This window comes from Papio anubis, chromosome 3, assembly GCF_008728515.1.
Source record: "Papio anubis isolate 15944 chromosome 3, Panubis1.0, whole genome shotgun sequence".
NCBI classification, from domain to species: domain Eukaryota; kingdom Metazoa; phylum Chordata; class Mammalia; order Primates; family Cercopithecidae; genus Papio; species Papio anubis.
Window position 1 is genome coordinate 94,151,219 of NC_044978.1, and position 20,336 is coordinate 94,171,554.

At 39.4% G+C, this 20,336-nt stretch overlaps 1 protein-coding gene across 2 annotated transcripts in view; it reads right to left on the bottom strand.

The window, feature by feature from the left end:
* CORIN (corin, serine peptidase) overlaps positions 1-20,336 on the bottom strand; it is a 279,582-nt gene that overhangs the window by 43,672 nt on the left and 215,574 nt on the right. For both annotated transcript variants that reach the window (XM_021938640.2, XM_021938639.2), the window contains exons 13-16: positions 18,640-18,747; positions 9,896-10,009; positions 7,887-7,997; positions 6,662-6,791 (exon numbers count right to left, since the gene is read on the bottom strand). In XM_021938640.2, the coding sequence (XP_021794332.2) occupies positions 6,662-6,791; positions 7,887-7,997; positions 9,896-10,009; positions 18,640-18,747 (463 nt within the window). The remainder of the gene's footprint in view (positions 1-6,661; positions 6,792-7,886; positions 7,998-9,895; positions 10,010-18,639; positions 18,748-20,336) is intronic.

The following is a 20,336-nucleotide window of genomic DNA, read 5'->3' on the forward strand; positions in this document are numbered from 1 at the left end:
CATTATGGAAAACAGTATGGTGATTCCTCAAGGATCTAGAGCTAGAAGTACCATACGACCCAGCCATCCCATTACTGGGTATATACCCAAAGGATTATAAATCATGCTGCTTTAAAGACACATGCACACGTATGTTTATTGCTGCACTATTCACAATAGCAAAGACTTGGAATCAACCCAAATGTCCATCAGTGACAGACTGGATTAAGAAAATGTGGCACATATATACCATGGAATACTATGCAGCCATAAAAAAACGATGAGTTTGTGTCCTTTGTAGGGACATGGATGCAGCTGGAAACCATCATTCTCAGCAAACTATCACAAGAACAGAAAACCAAAGACCGCATGTTGTCACTCATAGGTGGGAACTGAACAATGAGATCACTTGGACTCAGGAAGGGGAACATCACACACCAGGGCCTATCATGGGAAGGGGGAAGGGGGGAGGGATTGCATTGGGAGGTATACCTGATTTAAATGACTAGTTGATGGGTGCTGACGAGTTGATGGGTGCAGCACACCAACATGGCAGAAGTATACATATGTAACAAACCTGCACGTTATGCACATGTACCCTAGAACTTAAAGTATAATGATAATAATAATAAATAATAATAATAATAATAATAATAGAAGCCCTCTTTGGTCAACTCCTGATGGATTATTCAAGTTATAAATCAAATTCTTATTTACCCAGGATCCATTCAGATCATGTCCAAGACAATGCTGCAACCATGGTTATGAGTGGGAATAAATTTTTGGAGGAAGTTAAAGTGTAAACCCTTATACCAGGGATTATTAGGGACTAGTAGGTCATATAATAGAAGCTGTCTTTGTGGTTTTGCCCAGATACAGAAACATGCTTTGAAAAGAATGTTTGACCAACTTCTATTGACCAACACTAAAAGATCAGGGCATAAAATCAAATTGCAACTAACTCCATAAAAGCATTTTTGCCAAAATCATAGGGCCCAGACACACTGTTTCCCAATCATCTAACTTTAGATACAGCTTGTGGAGCCCAGATATATAAAGAGTCACATTTCCCTTAGACTAACTCACTCAAATACCAGATGTTACAACTGAGCATTCGGCAAATATCAGAAGGCAGTCTAAACTCTGATTTGTATCATCAATTAATTAAATGCCCATAAGTTTTTTGATACTGAACATGCAGGTACCAAAGTCAATATGCTGTTAATGTGGTTTGGCTGTGTCCCCACCCAAATCTCATCTTGAATTGTAACTCCTACAATTTCCACATGTCATGGGAGGAACCTGGTAGGAGGTGATTGAATTATGGGGGCAGGTCTTCCTGTGCTGTTCTCATGATAGTGAATGAGTTTCAGGAGATCTGACAGTTTTAAAAATGGGAGTTTCCCTGCACAAGCTCTCTCTTTTTTGTGTGCTGCCATCCACGTGAGATGTGAGTTGCTCCTTCTTACCTTCTGCCATGATTGTGAGGCCTCCACAGCCATGTGGAACTGTAAGTCCATTAAACCTCTTTTTTTCTTCCCAGTCTCAGGAATGTCTTTATCAGTAGTGTGAAAATGGACTAATACAGTAAATTGGTACCAGTAGAGTGGGGTGCTGCTATAGATACGCAAAAATATGGAAGCAACTTTGGAACTGGGTAACAGGGAGAGGTTGGAAAAGTTTAGAGGGCTGAGAAGAAGACAGGAAAATGTAGGAAAGTTTGGAACTCCCTAGAAACGAGTTGAATGACTTTGATCAAAATGCTGATAGCAATATGGACAATAAAGTCCATGCTGAGGTGGTCTCAGAAGGAAATGAGGAACTTGTTGGGAACCAGAGCAAAGGTGATTCTTGTTATATTTTACTAAAGAGAGTGGTGGTATTTTGCCCTGCCCTAGAGATCTGTGGAACTTTGAACTTGACAGATGATTTAGGGTATCTGGTAGAAGACATTTCTATTTTTTTTTTTTTAGAAGACATTTCTAAACAGCAAAGCATTCAAGAGGTGACTTGGGTGCTGTTAAAGGCATTCAGTGTTATAAGGGAAGTAGAGCATAAAAGGAAAATTTGCAGCCTGACAATGCAATAGAAAAGAAAATACCATTTTCTGAGGAGAAATTCAAGCTTGCTGCAGAATTTGCAAAAGTAATGAGGAGCAGAATGTTAATCCCCAAGACAATGGGGAAATGTCTCCAGGACATGTCAGAGGTCATCATGGCAGCCCCTCCCATTACAGGTCCAGACGCCTAGGAGAAAAAAGTGGTTTCATGGACTGGGGCCAGGGTCCTTGTGCTGCGTGCAGCCTAGGGAGTTGGTGCTGTGTCCCAGCTGTGCCAGATATGACTAAAAGGGGCCAAGGTACAACTCAGGCTGTTGCTTCAGAGGGTGGAAGCCCCAAGCATTGGCAACTTCCACAGGGTGCAAGTTGAGCCTGCAAGTGCACAGAAGTCAAGAATCAGGATTTGGGAGCCTCTGCCTAGATTTCAGAGGATGTATGGAAATGCATGGATGCCCAGAGAGAAGTTTGCTGCAGGGGTGGGGCCCTCATGGAGAACCTCTGCTAGGCAGTGTGGAAGGCAAATGTGGGGTCAGAGTCCCCACAAAGAATTCCTACTGGGGCACAGCCTAGTGGAGCTGTGAGAAGAGGGCCACCATCCTCAAGACCCCAGAATGGTAGATCCACTGACAGCTTATACCATGTGCCTGGAAAAGCCTCAGACACTCCATACCAGCCCATGAAAGCAGCCAGGAGGGAGGCTGTACCCTGCAAAGCCACAGGGGCAGAGCTGCCCAAGACCATGGGAACCCACCTTTTGCATTAGCGTGATCCAGATGCAAGACATGGAGTCAAAAGAGATCATTTTGGAGTTTTAAGATTTGACTGCCCTGCTGGATTTCAGACTTGCATAGGTCCTGTAGTCCCTTTGTTTTGGCCAATTTCTCCCACTTGGAATGACTATATTTACACAATGCCTGTACCCCCACTGTGTCTAGGAAACTAACTTGCTTTTGATTTTACAGGCTCATAGATGGAAGAGACTTGCCTTATCTTAGATGAGACATCAGACTGTGGACTCTTGAGTTAATGCTGAAATGCGTTAAGATTTTGGGGGACTATTGGGAAGGCATGATTGGTTTTGAATTGTGAGGACATGAGATTTGGGAGGGGCCAGGGGCAGAATGATATGGTTTGGCTGTGTCTCCACCCAAATCTCATCTCGAATTGTAACTCATGGGGGCAGGTCTTTCCTGTGCTGTCTTCATGATAGTGAATAAGTTTCACAAGATCTGATGGTTTTAAAAATGGTAGTTTCCCCACACAAGCTCTCTCTTTTTTGTGTGCCACCATACACGTGAGATGTGACTTGCTTCTCCTTGCCTTCCGCCATGATTATGAGGCCTCCCCAGCTGTGTGGAACTGTTAAGTCCATTTAACTTCTTTTTCTTCCCAGTCTCTGGTACAATCTTAATTAGCAGCATGAAAGTGGACTAATACAGCTGTCACAAGTATTTAGGGGCTTCATTTATACATTTTTCTAATCAAATGGCCATCATACTTCCAATCTGGGCTGAACTCTTGAGATATCAACAGATGAAAGCAAAAAGTTTTTCAAATTCAACAAAGAACTCTAAATCTTCTCATCCAGACAAGCACTGAGTTGAGAGCCTAGCATTTGAGAGTAAGACATGGAAGGTATAATTTGGGTCTAAAAAAATCCTAAGTGCAAGTGTTTTAAATCAACTGCCTCTATCAAGAAAGCATTTCAGTAGAATCCCTGCAACACATGAAATTTGGTAGACCTGCATTCTTGATAAATTCCCTCCAAAATATACCCCCTGAAGTAGATGAATGATCCACTTGGAATTAGGTTATGCTGGTTCTGGACCCTACATACACTACAATGCCATTCTCTATAAATGTTTACTGAATGAACTCATGAATGAATGAGTGATATAACAAATTTATACTATCAAGGTAAGATTAAAGTTTTATGTTTTTCTTGTATAATTTTAATAGAAATGCCATGTTCTATGCAATAAGTCTACACCATTCTCAGATGGCAAAATATCTGGACTTTTTTCTAACTTTGTGTTATTGGCTGTTCACCTACATGTCTTCCCTGCTCCATTATAAACTCTGACGATGTTATTCACTTTGCATCCTCGACCCAATGCCTAGTCCAGTACAAGGCCCATAAGCAGATACTCAAAAACAAAAAGGGAAGGGAAATACTGAATGGAATTAGTTGGGAGTTGCTTTTTAAACTTCAAATTTTTGATGCAGAATATGTCTGAATGTACAAAGGCAGGCTGGCATAAATTCCACTCCAGAAGCTAAGAAGGAACACCCATTCCCACTTCCCTCCTTTTGCAGCATAGGCCGATCATGGCCAGACAGACCCTTCTAGCAAGGACTGTGATCTGGAGGAAATGACTCAAAGGTGCAGGGTGACTTAGAGTTTATTTAAGTCATCGGTGGCAGAATTGTGAATTTGCAGCACAGCAGCTGGTCTCCAGAGACAGTGGTCACATGGCAGCTGCCTGAGCCTGTTCCCTCAGCAGGAAGCTAGCCTCATCTTGACCATTACCATCATGGCTAGCGTAGCCTGGCTCTCCAGATTTCTGTCAATTCATGAGCCACTCAAGTCAACTAAAGAGTAAACTTCAAGGCAACTAAAAAGTTCAAAAACTACTAGTACTCATTTCTTTAAAGGACTTATCACCACTTACCCATTTTTCCCATTAAATCAGTCAAATAATGGATATGGTTTTCCAACCACACCTCTATGTCATATTTTCCTAGCCCTTCTGTGAAATAAAATAATCTAAAATAAAAAATATCTGTATGTCTATTTGCATTTTATATATTTAAAGATATCTAAAATATTATATTGAAGTTTCAATTTCCAACTATGTTGAGAAAATAGAGCAAATGGAGTACATATTTTTTTAAAAATCCAGTGTGCACACAATAGCCAAAGTTGGGAATAATCCAGATGTGTGAATGGATAAACAAAATGTATATCCATTTAATGGCATATTATTCAGTCACAAGCAGGAAGTAAGTACTGGTACATGCTACAAGACAGATGATTGAAAATGTGCTAAGTGAAAGAAACCAGATGAAAAGGCTACATGTTGTATATTTCCATTTATATTAAAATATCCAGAATAGGCCAATTTATAGAGGCAGAAAGCAGATTAGTGGTTCCCTGGGCCTGTGGGTATGAGAAAATAGAAAGTAACTGCCTAGTGAGTACATAGTTTCCTTTTGGAATAATAAAAGTGTTCTAAAACAAATAGTGGTGATGGTTGCACAACATTGTGAATAAAATAAATGCCACTGAATTATACACTTTAAAGTGGTTAAATGGTGAATTTTATGTATGTGCATTTTAACACAATAAAAACTCTAATATGCAAATATTTAGAAGAAACATAAAGAAGCATATTTTAAAACAGAAACCTATCTATTTACAATAGAACAGCTATGTTCAGGGTGGCTTGTCAAAAGAACTTTCTGGTTGTAAAATCTTTGCAGTTCCAACCTTATACTTTGCAAATAAAACCTTGTATATGTAACGTTTTATCGAGAAGAAAGATGCTTCATAACCATATGCAAAAGATTTTTCATTTATCTCTGAACACAAGCATATCCTATTTCATTTAGACACAATAATGAAGTTGTAAAAATGAAGTCTAATTTAATAGATCTTGGCAAATACAATTTTCCACTCTCGTAAAGTTTAAGGTTCCTTTATTATAAATGAGCATCGGTTATTCAATTCCTAAAGATGTGGGTCTTTTCAGGGGAGAAGTGGACTCAAGATGTTGGGAGCTACATATTAGTAATTCTTTGAACTAGGATAACAAAAATGTGCTGCTAGTTGCTATCCCATAACTGAATGACTCATTATTGTAAAACCGTTTCAATTTTGTTCAGTGGATCTTAGGAAATGGCATTTACTCAATTTTTTATTTAGTCTAGAATTTTAGAACTCCTTTGTCTTCAATTTCTCTAATTTCTACATTTCCCCCAAATCTCAAATATATCGATGGTAAAAGAAATACTTACATATTCTAAGACCCCAAAAATTATTGCTTTCCATCCCCAATGGAACTGAAAAAGAAAAACCTCACAAAATAGCAAGCATCTAACTTTCAAAGGATCCATTTCAGTACATCTGTATCAAAGCCAGAGTGAATCTTTTCATTCTACTGAGAAGCGAATATACTGAACTATTTCTTGATTTACATTTCCTGCCTTACTTAGAGTAAACAGAAATGCCAGCAACTTCAACTTCTTTAAAAATGTGTTGCTTAAGAAGAAATTTTCAATAACCTCTTGGGGGAAAATTACAAGATTTTTTCATCCAGATTTCTCAAAGGAAATGATCATAATGCTTTTATAAATAATGAAAGCATTTCATTTCAGAAGTACTTAAAATACAATTACTTCATTTACTTTTAGAGACTCCATCAAAGTACGTTTCCAGCGCACACTCCTCAGGGCAGGTGCCTGTAATTAAATGTGGTCCTCTCACCTGATTCATTGTTCTCTTTTTGAAGTACTCTTTGTTCGAGAGCACTAACTCTCTATGCATCCATAAGGAAGATATTACTGCCAAGTTCCATGAAGCTTTCTGAGAAATTCATCAGTGCTACAAACTACTGACCTTACCCTAAACCCATCTGCTTGCAGGCCAACTGACTGAACATCTCCTGCCAGCCATCTGCACACACATGGTGTTCTGTGGCAGCTCTGTGAACCATCAGAAAGGAAGAGGAGTTCACATTTATAGAGAGGGTCACTAGGGAAAGAAAAGACAGGGGAAACCCTAATTAAAAACATTTCTTCCCATAGAAGCACATCACTTTACATGCCTCTGCTTCATTGGCATACATTCATTTTTATTTTTTTTCATTAACCATTTGATGTGTACCTACCCTGTGCAAATCACGGCCTTCAGTGTGCTAGAGGGCTAAAAAAAATGAATTAGAAATGTTCTCTACCCTCAAAGAACCGTAGACTCTAATGAAAGAGACAGGCAGTTCTTAACTTTTCTTGATGAGTCAGAAGACAGCCAGAGCCAGGCCTCATCCCATGAGTTAACCAGGATTTGCATAATTACAAGAAGTGAGTTGTAAATCCATTTCTATCATTTCCTTCAAGAAAGCATATGAGAATGCAAGTGCGTGAGAGGGATGCAAATTTAGGATTAATGTGGTATATGTGTTAATTCCTATTATATAAAGGAGCATCCTCTGTACTTAACCAGCCTCAGAGCACTTATGAAACGCTGCACAATTGATGACAACACACATGAGAATCGTGATTTGGCTGGTTGATGCAAAGGACTGAGAAAGAGCTGAGCGAATGGAAGGAGTGATGAGTGCGGGATGAGGAAATTAATCAAACTCAAGATCACAAACTGCAACACTGGAGGTGCTGGTAGGAGATGTCTTTAATTCCTGTCTGTGTAAGGAGCTAGATAGTTAGAAGTCTTGGACTTAGAGAGTGTAGGGAAGGCAGAGGGGCCACTTGACTATTCTATTCTAGTAGGTATAGATGACAAAAGATTGGCAGATTATCATTAAATTTATTGAAGTTGGGTTTTAATGAATAATTTTTAAATCCTATTCCAGCAATTATATGATTACAACATTTTGAACAGAAAATGTTTTTCCCTATAATATAAATATTTCAAATAGTGAAGTAGCTTGGTGGGGAAATTTTCTGTGAGTTGGAAATAACGCACATAGATCACCACTATCAGCTTTTATAACAGTAAAACAAAATAGATGAACTTGGCCAGTAAAATCCAGGAAGTAATTTAGGATTCATTTAGCTTCAGTGGCTGACAGGCCTGAGAGAGTACAACAGATGGCAGAAACAAGTAGCTCACCACAGTCCCATTCATCTGAACTGTCTGAGCAGTCGGCTTCACCGTCACACCACAGGTTACGTGACACACATGCATGGTTTGCACATTCCAGCTCATCATCTTGGCAAAATGCTGGCATGGGGAACAAAAAGTGAGAAGGAAAACATTTTAGAAATAAATGTGATTATCACTAACATGCACATCTTCATGTGCCAGTAGAAGCATGGAAAGAAAAAGTATGTGATCGCGATCGCTGAGACTTCCAAACGGACATGAAAACAGTATAAACAGAATTTGTAAAATATTATTTAATAGACATCAATACACACAAAGAGCATTTAAACAGAATTACTACGTTCAAGTGACTCAATGTTCTGATTCTAACAATCAGACTGAATAAACGGTACTCACAGCAGCAGAAATACCCAAGATCAGAGAACGGGGTTAAAATCTGCATGAGCAGAGCATGAGGGATGAACAGACTGAAGCCACCTTAGAAAGAAAACAATCTCTGTCCACAGAGATGCATAATGGGGTTTTTTTTTTTTTTTTACATCTCTACTATTAAATGACTCTGTGAATCATACATAGTTCTCTTTTGAGTTTTAAAAATTATAGTAAATCTCCTTGATTGCCTACTTAACAACCATTTCCTTTCTTCCTCCTTTTTTTAAGGGAGCCCAATTTTGTTCAGACCCCCACACCCGCCATCCCCAGTTCCAAAGGAAGATCCTGATTAATTTAAGCTGGGCATGGCATTTTTCTGTCTACAGTTTGTTTGTTTGTTTGTTTTCTGAATACAATTAGTAGTCCAGGAGTAAACATATGCTCTGATATCATAGGCCTTGGCCTGTGGTTGTGTGACTGTGCTTCACAGGACAGCTCCTTCCCAAACTCTGCTGCTGTGCCATGTGCCCTAGTTGGGGACAGGAACAACCTGGAGAAAACAGCATCTTTTTTGTTTATTGGTTCTCCCTGAATGGTGCTTCTTTTTGCAGTTCAGCTGTTTGTAGCAAGTGTCTTTTCTAACTACACAAAGGCTCCTGACGGCTAGCTGTCACTCTGCCCAAAGTTGACCTGAGCGAATCCCTTAATGATATCTTGGAGATATGAACATGGTCCTTCCTTCTTCCAGGTGGACATGATCAAGGAAGCATGGTGCCCCAGGTGCCCATGGTAATGTCATCTTTTCACCATTGTGGGAGCCAGCCTGAGTTGAAACTGAACTGAAATCACAGACAAGGTACTAAACTGCCACATACAGCCTCAAGAGTCCATCCTACACTTGACTTTTATATGATAATATAAAACATGTGAGATATATATATATATATATATATATATATATATATATATATATATGAGAGATAATAAAAGATAAATGTCTTCATTGTCATTTCAATTTGGGCTTTTCTGTTTGTTTCTGTTTCATTTATCTATCTGTAGGTAAAACATCTTAAGAGACATAATTATTTTCCGGTTCTAAAAGCAACGGTCATTCATTTAGAAAATGTAGAAAAGAGAGAAAAGCACAAAAATTTAATAATTACACCACCCAAAGACTATAACTGTAAACTTTTAATTATGACTTTCTGATCTTTTTCTATGTGTGGATATATGTACTTTCGAAACTCAGGACAATAATGCACATAATACTGAATATTTTGTTTTATTCAACTAATGATATAAAATGAATCCAAGAGAACTTTTTCTTCTCTAATCTAATTTTAATATTTGCATATTATTTTCTTGTACGGTTGTAGTTTATGTTCCCTATTTTTGGATATTTGGAGGTATTTTAATTTTCCCATACTATAAATAATGCCAGAAGAATATTACAGTGTATATATTTTACACATATTTAGTTGGCTTCTTAGAATATGTATTTACAAGTGGAGTTTGATCAAAAGATGTGAAAATACTAAAAGATTTGGATGGATACTTACACATTTTTGGCTTGTATTCAAAATGAGACTTAACTGGTGTTTAAAATAAAAATGCTGTGTTGACAAATTCGCATAAGCACTTACAGCAGTTTTTTTCATCCATGTAATCGGGGCAGTCTGGGAACCCATCGCAGATGACTGTGTGCTTCAAACATTGTTTATTGGATGGACATTCCCAAAGATCTCTCTCTTTACAACCTAGACGGAAGAAAAGGTTATTTGCAATAGACGTGGAGTTGAAAATAATGATAAATTCAATTAATGTAGAAAAACTACACTATAAAGGCATGATGTCGGCTGGGCGCAGTGGCTCATGCCTGTAATCCCAGCACTTTGGGAGGCCGAGGTGGGCGGATCACAAGGTCAGGAGATCGAGACCATCCTGGCTAACACGGTGAAACCCCGTCTCTATTAAAAATACGAAAAAATTAGCCAGGCTTGGTGGCATGTGCCTGTACTCTGGAGGCTGAGGCAGGAGAATCACTTGAACCTGGGAGGCGGAGGTTGCAGTGAGCCAAGATCATGCCACTGCACTACAGTCTGGGCAGAGCGAGACTTTGTCTCAAAAAAAAAAAAAAAGCATAATGTCTTTTTTGTTAAAAAGTTTTGACCCCTGAATACCATGAATAATATAATTTTAAAAGTAGAAATACCCAATAATATTCAGATTATAATATAAATTGTATAGCTGACCTAACAGAAGATCAAAAGTGACATACGGGGCCAGGCATAGTGACTCATGCCTGTAATCCCAGCACTTCAGGAGGCTGATGTGGGCGGATCACTTGAGCTCAGGAGTTGGAGACCAGCACGGCCAAGATGGTGAAACCCTATCTCTACTAAAAAATACAATAATTAGCCAGGCGTGGCGGTGTGTGCCTGTAATCCCAGCTACTTGGGAGGCTAAGGCAGGAGAATCATTTGAACTTGGGAGGTGGGGGTTGCAGTAAGCCGAGATTGCACTACTGCTCTCCAGCCTGGGTGACAGAGCAAGACTCTGTCTCAACAAAAAGAAAAAAAAAAGTGACATAGGGGACATGGAGAAAAAATTTAAAACCATACATTAACATTCATCTTTAGCTGTTCCTTTTTCTTTCTGAGTGAAATTGTTGTCAATGCATAAGATTTATCTATAAAATAATATTATGCTTTTAAGCAAATATGCCAAAGTCTAGTGATCTAAATGCATGTCACCTTAAAATGTAATTTCATTCTACAAATCAGGAGGCCATCTGTTTTTTTAGCAAAAGAGGCTCCTTCTATGCCAAACAAAACTAGTTTAAGAACCAGGTACAAAAGCTATTACTTTATGGTAGTCAGACATCTAAAGTTGGAAACTTCATCAATTAGTAAGAGAAATGAATATAATTTGCACATTAATGTAATAACTTGAACTGTAATTTGCCTATGAAATAGCAAGCACTTGTGATGTATTTAATAAATACCATTGATGATTCATGTGCAGTGCATTTCATATGCCTGCTAAAGTCTGACAAGAGTCTAATATGTTTTGTCATTCTGGTCAGATCCCTGGCCCAGGTCAGGCCGTGAAGTACATGAAGGAAGAGACAATGTGGCAAAAAAATTTGAGTACCCTCCACCCCCTTGGCGAGAACAATGGCTAGCATGTGGCAGGCCCTCAATACGTGTGTGTTTTAAGTAGAACTTCATTTCATGTAAGGAAAAAAATGTCTCTGGCTCCCAGGAAAATATAATTTATTTTAAGGTCAGTGAAATGCAAAGCAGTGATCAAATAAGAAGTTTCTTCAAGAATGTTATTGTTCATCTGACCTACTACAAATGAGTCAGATACATTTTGTAGATGATTGACTCAGGTTTCTTGAAATCCATTATAAGAAAAAAATTGGTTTTCAAAATTTTCACTAAAAACAATTATAAAAATAAGTGACCCAAAATGCTTACTATAAGCTAAAATTAGATTTAGTGTGTTTCATCATCCAAAGATATAGGAAATAAATAATGAGAGTCTTTCACTGGCTGATAATCTGGAGTGGTCTTAGGCCCAGGGACATCCATTCCAAGAATTCACAGGGACATTATTTAGAGCTTTCAGCTAGTAGAGGATCCAGACAGCATCTGAAAAGTTCTGACAATAAGAGTCTCCTGAGTTTTGAGAAAGAGCCTGAAATCTGTCCTCTGTGACCCAGCTCCTGCCAAATGCTACAGTCTGCTCATTCTACCAGAGAGCAAAAGACATCAAAAAAGAGGGCTCAACACTCCATGCATGGTGCTGACCCTTCTCCAGAGCTGCTCCTTTGCTCACAAAACACACCACTTGCTAATAGAGAATGAAATAAAATAGCATGCGTTTTTCTGACGATTCCCAAGGCACATTCTTCTTACCAAGGCACATTCTTCTTAAGACTACAAGGAAGAACTTTGACATTTGGAACGAGATGATGAAATACCACATAAATAGATCATCTGGGACAGAAGGCCCCCTACAGTGTATCCTCACAAATAATAATAATTATGATAATGAGATAACATGTATTATCCACTATGTATCCACATTCTAGATATTAGCTTTAATTCTTAAAATAACCCTATAATGTCAGCATTATGCTCACCATTTTATAAGTGAGGAAACTAACATTTAGAGAAATGGAATCCCTCCACATCACAGCTCCACGGAGAAAGATCTGGATGAGATCCAGGTACAAGTCATTCATTGCAGTTCTTTGTAAGATGCGAACATGAAGTATGCATAAGGGGTAGGAGCAGTGGAAGCACAGCTGTAGAGTCAGGCAACTGGATTTGAATCCTAGTTCCAAATCTCACTAGCTGTGTGAGCTTGGGTAAGTTACTTAACTTCTCCAAACCTTGGTTTCCATAACATCTAAAATACAAATAATAATGCCTGCTTCATATGGTTGCTATAAACATTAAAGGAGTACTCCATACGCATTCATTTTTTACCTCTCCATGTCTTCTCTTTTCTCATAAAAGTTTGCATAACATAATACCTCCTTTGTGGAGTTACAGTGAGCACAAAAGAAGTAGGATAAAAAGAGAGAGACATGAGTTACATGGGGAGACAGTATTATTTTGAGAAGGAACCACTTTCTTTGTAAAGTGACATTTTGGTGCAAATATGTTTTAAATTTATATTCTAAGAGGAAAACGATATGATTCAAAAAAAATTAAAAACACGCATGGATGGGATGGGCTGTTTAATGCAGCTGTAGGTTATGAAACCAAATAATTGTCGATGTCAGAATAATAACCTCCCCAGCACAGAGACAATAGCAACAATCAATAATTGAGGATACAGTGTTCCAAAAAAGTGATCAACTCATCTCAGTTTGCCAGGGATTTAACTGATTTGAGCATGACATATCCCTTGTTCCAAAAGATCCCCATCAGTCCCAGGTAAATCAGGTTGACTGGTCACACTAAGTGTGCTAAGCATTCATCTGGGTTTTTTGTTTACTCTGTCTCTCATTTTCACAAAAACTCTGTGAAACAGGCTGCCCTGACAGAGGCAGTCTCCTCCCCCCACTCCGCCCCTAAATGGAATACCTTGTTTCTCTATAAAAACAGTTGTCATTACAAATAAAGTCAGCAAATCGACTTAAAGCAGATGCTTTTTGTTCTGTAAGAATCTCTTAGCTATGCAACTATAGAGTAAGTAGGTCCACTCATCCTCTTGAGTTGAGCTGCATGAAATTGTTAAATTCTCACCCTTCGGAGTGGAACCACTCACAAGGAGGAAGGAGACAAGGTAATACTGCATTGGCAAAGGCTGGAACAGTCTGGACTGAGCCATCCTGGACCAGCGTCTGCCCCAGGAAGTGGCTGTGGACGTGACCTTGGAGCAGATCATAGGAGCTGCAACAGCCAGAGTATAGGCCTAACAGGTGTGAAGAGTCTTCTACAGCATGCAGGATCCTGGACAACAGTGCCCCTTCCCTCAAGGCATGGCTGCAAAGGGCTCTGCCTCTGCACCTGCTATAGCTGCTGGAACAGAGGACCTGCCTCCCACTGTGGTCCAGGCCTGACTATCAGGGCAGCAATACCAGCACAGGCCAACCAGCCACCATCCAGCTAGAAAGTCGCAGCAGCCTACCCAATTCCTGAGTCACTTCCTGCTTTTAGCAGTGCCATTTTTATGGCATGCTCTTCACATATGGGTGGCCCAGTCTCCTGTGAAAGAGGCAGGATGAAGGAATGGATGGGACTTCAAATTGCATGGCTCTAATCCTAAAAAGAGAGAATATCCAACTCAAAACCAACACTATCTCCAGGAAAAGACACTATCCATCTACCTGAGTTTACTGTGTGAGCCAGGGACCTCGCCCAGCCCATGCTTTAGCCTGACAGGCCAGCCCACTCTCTTTTGCCATAAACAGCTGTCAGAAACAAGGCTATGCTAGACAGGACTCCTTCCCTCAAGGGAGACTGCTGGGGCAGCCTTTGAAAGGAATTGCCTCCTGATTTCCCACCGCCACAGCAGGTGAGTTCCTGGTTATTGTCTTCTGAGATTGAACACGGCATGTTATAAGCATTCCAAGCTGTGGGAGATAACGTGGGTGTTCTCTGCATCTTACCCAGAGAAGTAAAGTGACTGGCCAAATGTCACACAGCCTCTAAGGCTAAGTCAGGATGTAAATTCAGGTCTAAGTCTATGCAGGACACTCTGCCATTCCAGTCTGCCTTCCCAAGACACCACAGAAGACAATGAAACAGTTAACCAAGTATCTAAAGGGAAGGAGAAAATGTGTCCCTTAACATGGAAAATTAAACCCTACTGAGTGATGAGAAATCAATCCTGAAAATTCATCCTGAAAGCACATTTTTGGATATGCCAAAGCTATGGACATAATGACTCTCACTCTTCTGCCAGCTACAGAGCAAAGAGTGGTCTCCTCCCCAAACAAAGAGACACAAAAGCATAGAGGCTGATGGTATTTGGAGTGTTAAGAAAGCCAGTTAAGCCCTTCTGTGAGACAACTCATAGAAATGCTATCCACAAATCCAAAAAGAAAACATACCTTTTGGAAACCCTTTGAAATCGAGCTGTAAAACCCATAAATATCAGAGTCAGATCTTCTAATACAACCTAAGGGGATTCTGACTCAGAGAAATGGCTCAGGTTATATTTAAAGGTTTTGTTTTATTTAAGATCAAGAGGAGACCAAAGATAGGTGAAGAACTGGTTTTTTACTCATCTGACGATAAACAGAAAGTCACTTAATGACACTCAGACATTTGTATTGCTGTCAATCTTTTCTCCATATGATGTATACTTTTTTACTTAGAATAGTGATCAGTTAGGAATTTTGATTCTGTGTTAGTGTAATAAAGGATTTTATTTTGACAGTCGATATAAAGCACCTGTTATAGCTACATTTTCATTTAATTGCTCCATTGGGAGTTGCTGTTTGCTTGCATCACAGCCCAGGTACCACCTGCTCTTGTAGCTGACCCAAATCGTGGAGGTAAAGTCTAGCGAGAGATAACCTCCGCTTCACACACTCAAAGCTATAGAGTCATATAAAAACTGAACAATATAATCTTTTTGTTGTTTTCCTTAGTTTTCCTTTCTTTGATGTCATTCTTGATCATTTATTTGCCCATGTCTTTCCCTCATGCTCCACTGCATGGCTATCGATGCTTGGAAAATGTTGTGTTGAAAATAAACTCATGTATCAAGTTGCTAGTTTTGCAGGCAGCTCCATCTATATCATGTATGCTCAATTACTGACATACCATCAATCCTTAAGACAATGCAGTACTGACACAGTGCAGATTCTGCTCAGCGTTCCCCTGTCTCTTAGACTTCCTTCCCATATTGGATTTGTATAATTCATCCCAACACTTGTTGAAATCTTTTCTAGTACTGACATTTTCAACTCTTGTTTACATCAGCAATTACACAATCAAAGCAACCTCAACAGTGAAAATCTACCACAAGAGCTGGAGATATTTAAAAACAATATTACTGATTGCTAAATTCTAATGCATATATTTTAAAAGTGTATTTATAAGCTAAGTGCTTGGGCTACCATGTTTCTCCATTACAAAAGCACCAAAGAAACAAGTAGTAAAGTTAATTTCTCATACAATATTTATTTTATAACTGAGTTAAATAAGTATTGTTTTGAGGGGAAACTCAATAACCTTGTTGGAAATTCTGAGGGAGCTGCAGATCCATGACAATAAATAGTTAATTGTCCAATTATTGAGTACAGCTCAAACACTTAAGACCACAAGGGACAGAATAAGTCAGAAAGGCAAGAAGCTTCCGGTGAAACCCAGCTTCGCTGGAGCTGGTGCTTGCTTTACCGGATGGTGTGCCTATGCACATACGAAAACAGAAAGACAAACAGCAAGGAGGCAAACGGAAACAGATGACTTCCTATTAGTCCTCTGTTGAGCCTTCATCAACCTGACTTCCTTATTTGATCTGAAGTGGTGTGTCCTCCCAAATCACTGAACAAGTCCATTCAAATATATGCATGAGTCCCGGCCGGGCGCGGTGGCTCAAGCCTGTAATCCCAGCACTTTGGGAGGCCGAGACGGGCGGATCACGAGGTCAGGAGATCGAGACCATCCTGGCGAACACGGTGAAACCCCGTCTCTACTAAAAAAAAAATACAAAAAACTAGCCGGGCGAGGCGGCGGGCGCCTGTAGTCCCAGCTACTCGGGAGCCTGAGGCAGGAGAATGGCGTAAACTCGGGGGGCGGAGCTTGCAGTGAGCTGAGATCCGGCCACTGCACTCCAGCCCGGGCGACAGAGCCAGACTCCGTCTCAAAAAAAAAAATAAAAAATAAAAATATGCATGAGTCCCAAAGGGGAACAGAGTATGTAAAGTTTTCTATTGTTAGTCACTTTGGAAAACTTCTCATAAATTAGTACTGCTGGAGCAATTAATTTAACTCCAAAGGTATTATTTCTTACCCACTTTTAACTTTCCTTAACTAGAGCTCTCAATAGTGCTATCAATTATTTTTAGTTTTTGATAGGGATTAGACAATATATTCTATTATTTTGGTGTGCCTTTAATTGTGTGATTAAAATACTGGTGAAAACCAATTACTTAACTAGAAACCTGATATTTTAGGGTCATTTAAACCCTATACCAATACTATAGTACTTTCAATTTGTTTTTTGCAGAATATGTTCTAGAACTCAGAACTTTTTGTCTTGGTAAGGCTGTTTTGTTTTGTTTTTAACTAAGCTTTTGTATTTCTCAAATATTTAGTCCCCTACAACAAATTTAGGTCTAGCCACCCCAACAAAGTATCATGCAAAATCTTTGAACCATCTAAGATACTCTAAATTGCATCTCAAATACCATGACCCATCAAAGTCATAGTTAAGTGAACAAATCTAATACATTCTCAATAAATCACTTATATAAGGGATATTCAATGAGTTTTAATTTATTTCTTTACAAAAAAAAAAAACAAAACACAAACAAGCAAACAACAGTAGCTTCTAAAAACACTGTACATTCCTCCATAATAAAATTACCCCAGTCATTGTACCATCATTCTGACAGCTGGGGTTTTCCAGAAGATGCACTCGTCCATATTTATAGGAGCTGAGAGGATTTCAGTTAATTGTTTCTGACATTTTGTCTAGACCAGAAGGGCAACGCTTAACATAGAAAATTCACTTAATGAAGCAAGGCAGTATTTCATACTTCAAAGGCCAAAAGAATGAAATGATTTCAAAAGATGTACTGCCTTATGTGTTTTTCATGAAACAGTGTCAATTCTTCTTAAACAGGAAAGGCTAAATAACCAAACCATTCTGTGAATAGATCTGCAATCATTTTGCTTTCCTCAAAAACACTGTTTATTAAAGGCCATTGTCTGACTTCTATTCCCTAATACACTGAGGTTACAAGTACAAAGATTTGCAGGGAAATATAATGAGAATTAAGTCCACTCAAATTACCATTGGGATTTACAGCTTTTCCACTGGCGATTTTGGAAATCAATGGCAGAAATGTCAAGATGAGTTTTATCCTTTGCCAACAGAGAACAAATAAGAGAGGACATGAAAATGAATCCCAATTAAACTGGGAATGATGGAGTCTGAACTCTGAATGTTGGCGTATGAACTCTGCCTTCGTGCATCTAGATGTCTGCTTAGCAACATGGGAAGTATACGCAAAGACACTATTATTCTGACTTTAAAACTGATAACTGTTTTATAATTTAATAATAAAAATAATTCCTTACATTTGTGAGGTGCTTCTCCTTTTAATAAGTGTTTGCAAATATAGTCGTGCCCCTCCACCCTTATCTGCAGTTTCAGTTTCCACGGTTTCAGTTATCCCTGGTTAAGCATGGTCCAAAAAGGTTGGCATAGTACAATAGGATATTTTTTAAGAGAGAGAGAGAAACCACATTCCCATTACTTTTATTTCAGTATATTGTTATAATTGATCCATTTTATTATTGTTGTTGTTAATCTCTCATTGCGCCTAATTTATAAATTAAACTCTATCATAGGGACGTATGTGTAGGAAAAAGCATAGTACTGCATATATGGGGTTCCATACAATCTATGGTTTCAGGCATCCACTGGGTGTCTTGGAACGTATCCCCACAAATAAGGGGGAGGAGTACTGTATGTATCAGGGTTATACAGAAGCGTAATTTAGAGGAAATCAAGAGTTAGGAAAAAGACTTAGGATATATGCCATAATGTTCAATAATTTAAGAAGTAAAGGCATTAGCATTCAATCCTAGTCCTACTATCAGTGAATAGTTTACATTTTAAACACAGTTTCTTATTCTATTCTAGTTAATGCTGTACATTCATGAAAAGTACCATTGCAAATACATACCACAGTTTTCCTCATCACTGTCATCATCACAGTCGGCCTGGCCATCACATCTTCTGGAAGCCAGAACACACCGTCCTGAGCGGCACTTGAAATGACTAGGTGAGCATTCTATTAAAAACAATATTACTGTTAAAGGGCTGAAAACCCAGAAACATCAGCTAATTTACGTATTTACATGTAGGATGTTGTCAAGGAGCTTTTACTGAAGATAAGAGTGGTCTCTTGCAAAGCAAAATAGCCATTTCACTTTGGCATTCTTCTGCCTACCAATCAGCATCTTTCTCCTTCATTCTTAGCCTCATCTCTCTAGATACGCAGTTTAACGTCTATGTATTCCAATGATTAATTCTCTTTCCAAATGGGACAATCCAACAATTGCCAGAGCCTAATATGCCTTGTGGAGTCAGTGCTCCTGACTACCTAGCAGCTCTCAATGTGTCAAAATCATTTCCACAGCCCCATCTTTCCACCTGGCCCACAATTCCATTTCTGTACTTAACGATCCTGTGTTGCTATGGTCCCCAAATGTTTTTTACTTGAAGGAACCAAGGTTTAATGTTCACCTTTGCATTCAGAATCCCTAGTATAAAAGCATCCATACATAATGGGCTCTGTGAGTAAAGTACAGTTTAAGAAACACCAGAGTACTAATTAAACTTATCTCTGAGTTCATTATTTTTAATTTTAAAATGATTTTTTTTGAGGGGGAGATGGAGCAAGATGGCCAAATAGAAGCCTCCACTAAGTGTCCTTTATGCAGGAACACCAACCTGAACAACATCCACACAAAAAAGCACCTTCATAAGAACTAAAATTCATATGAGCAATCATAGTACCTGGTTTTAAATTCAGATAATTAAAAAAGGCACTGAAAAGGGTAGGAAAGACAATTTTGAATCACCAACACCACCCTTCCCCCATTCCCCAGCAAGAGCTGCGTAGTACAGAGAATCTGTGCACTTGTGGAGTGATTGTGAGACTTTGCATTGGAACTCAGTGGTGCCCTGTCACAGCAGAAAGCAATACCAGGCAGAGCTCAGCCAGTGCCCATGCATGGAGGGAGCATTTAGACCAACCCCAGCCAAAGGGGAATCACCCATCCCAGTGGTCAGAACTTAAGTTCTGGCAAGCCTTACCACCACAGGCTAAAGTGTTTGGGGGTCCTTAATAAATTTGAAAGGCAGTCTAGCCCACAAGGACTGCAATTTTTGGGCAAGTCCTGATGCTGTGCTGGGCTTGGAGACAGTGGACTTGGGGGCATGCAACCTAGTGCATGCCGCAGAGTGGCCAAGATAGTGCTTGTGCCACCCCTTTCCCAACCCCAGGCAGGCACAGCTCGCAGCTCAGAAAGAGACTCCTTTCTTCTGCTTGAGGACAGGATAGGTGAGAGTAAAGGGGACTTTGTCTTGTAACTTGGATATCAGCTTAGCCACAGTAGAATAGGGCATGAGGCAGAGTCCTGTCCAAGGCCCCCATTCCAGGCCCTAGCTTCCAGACAACATTTTTAGACCTATCTTCAACCAAAAGGGAACCCACTGACTTGAAGAAAAGGACCCAGTCCTGGCAAGATTAGTTACCAGCTGACTAAAGAGCCCTTGGGCCCTGAATTATCAGCAGCAGCACTCAGGCAGTACTTGTTGTGAGCCTTCGGTGAGACTGAAATGTGCTGGCTTCAGGTATGACTGAGCACATTCCTA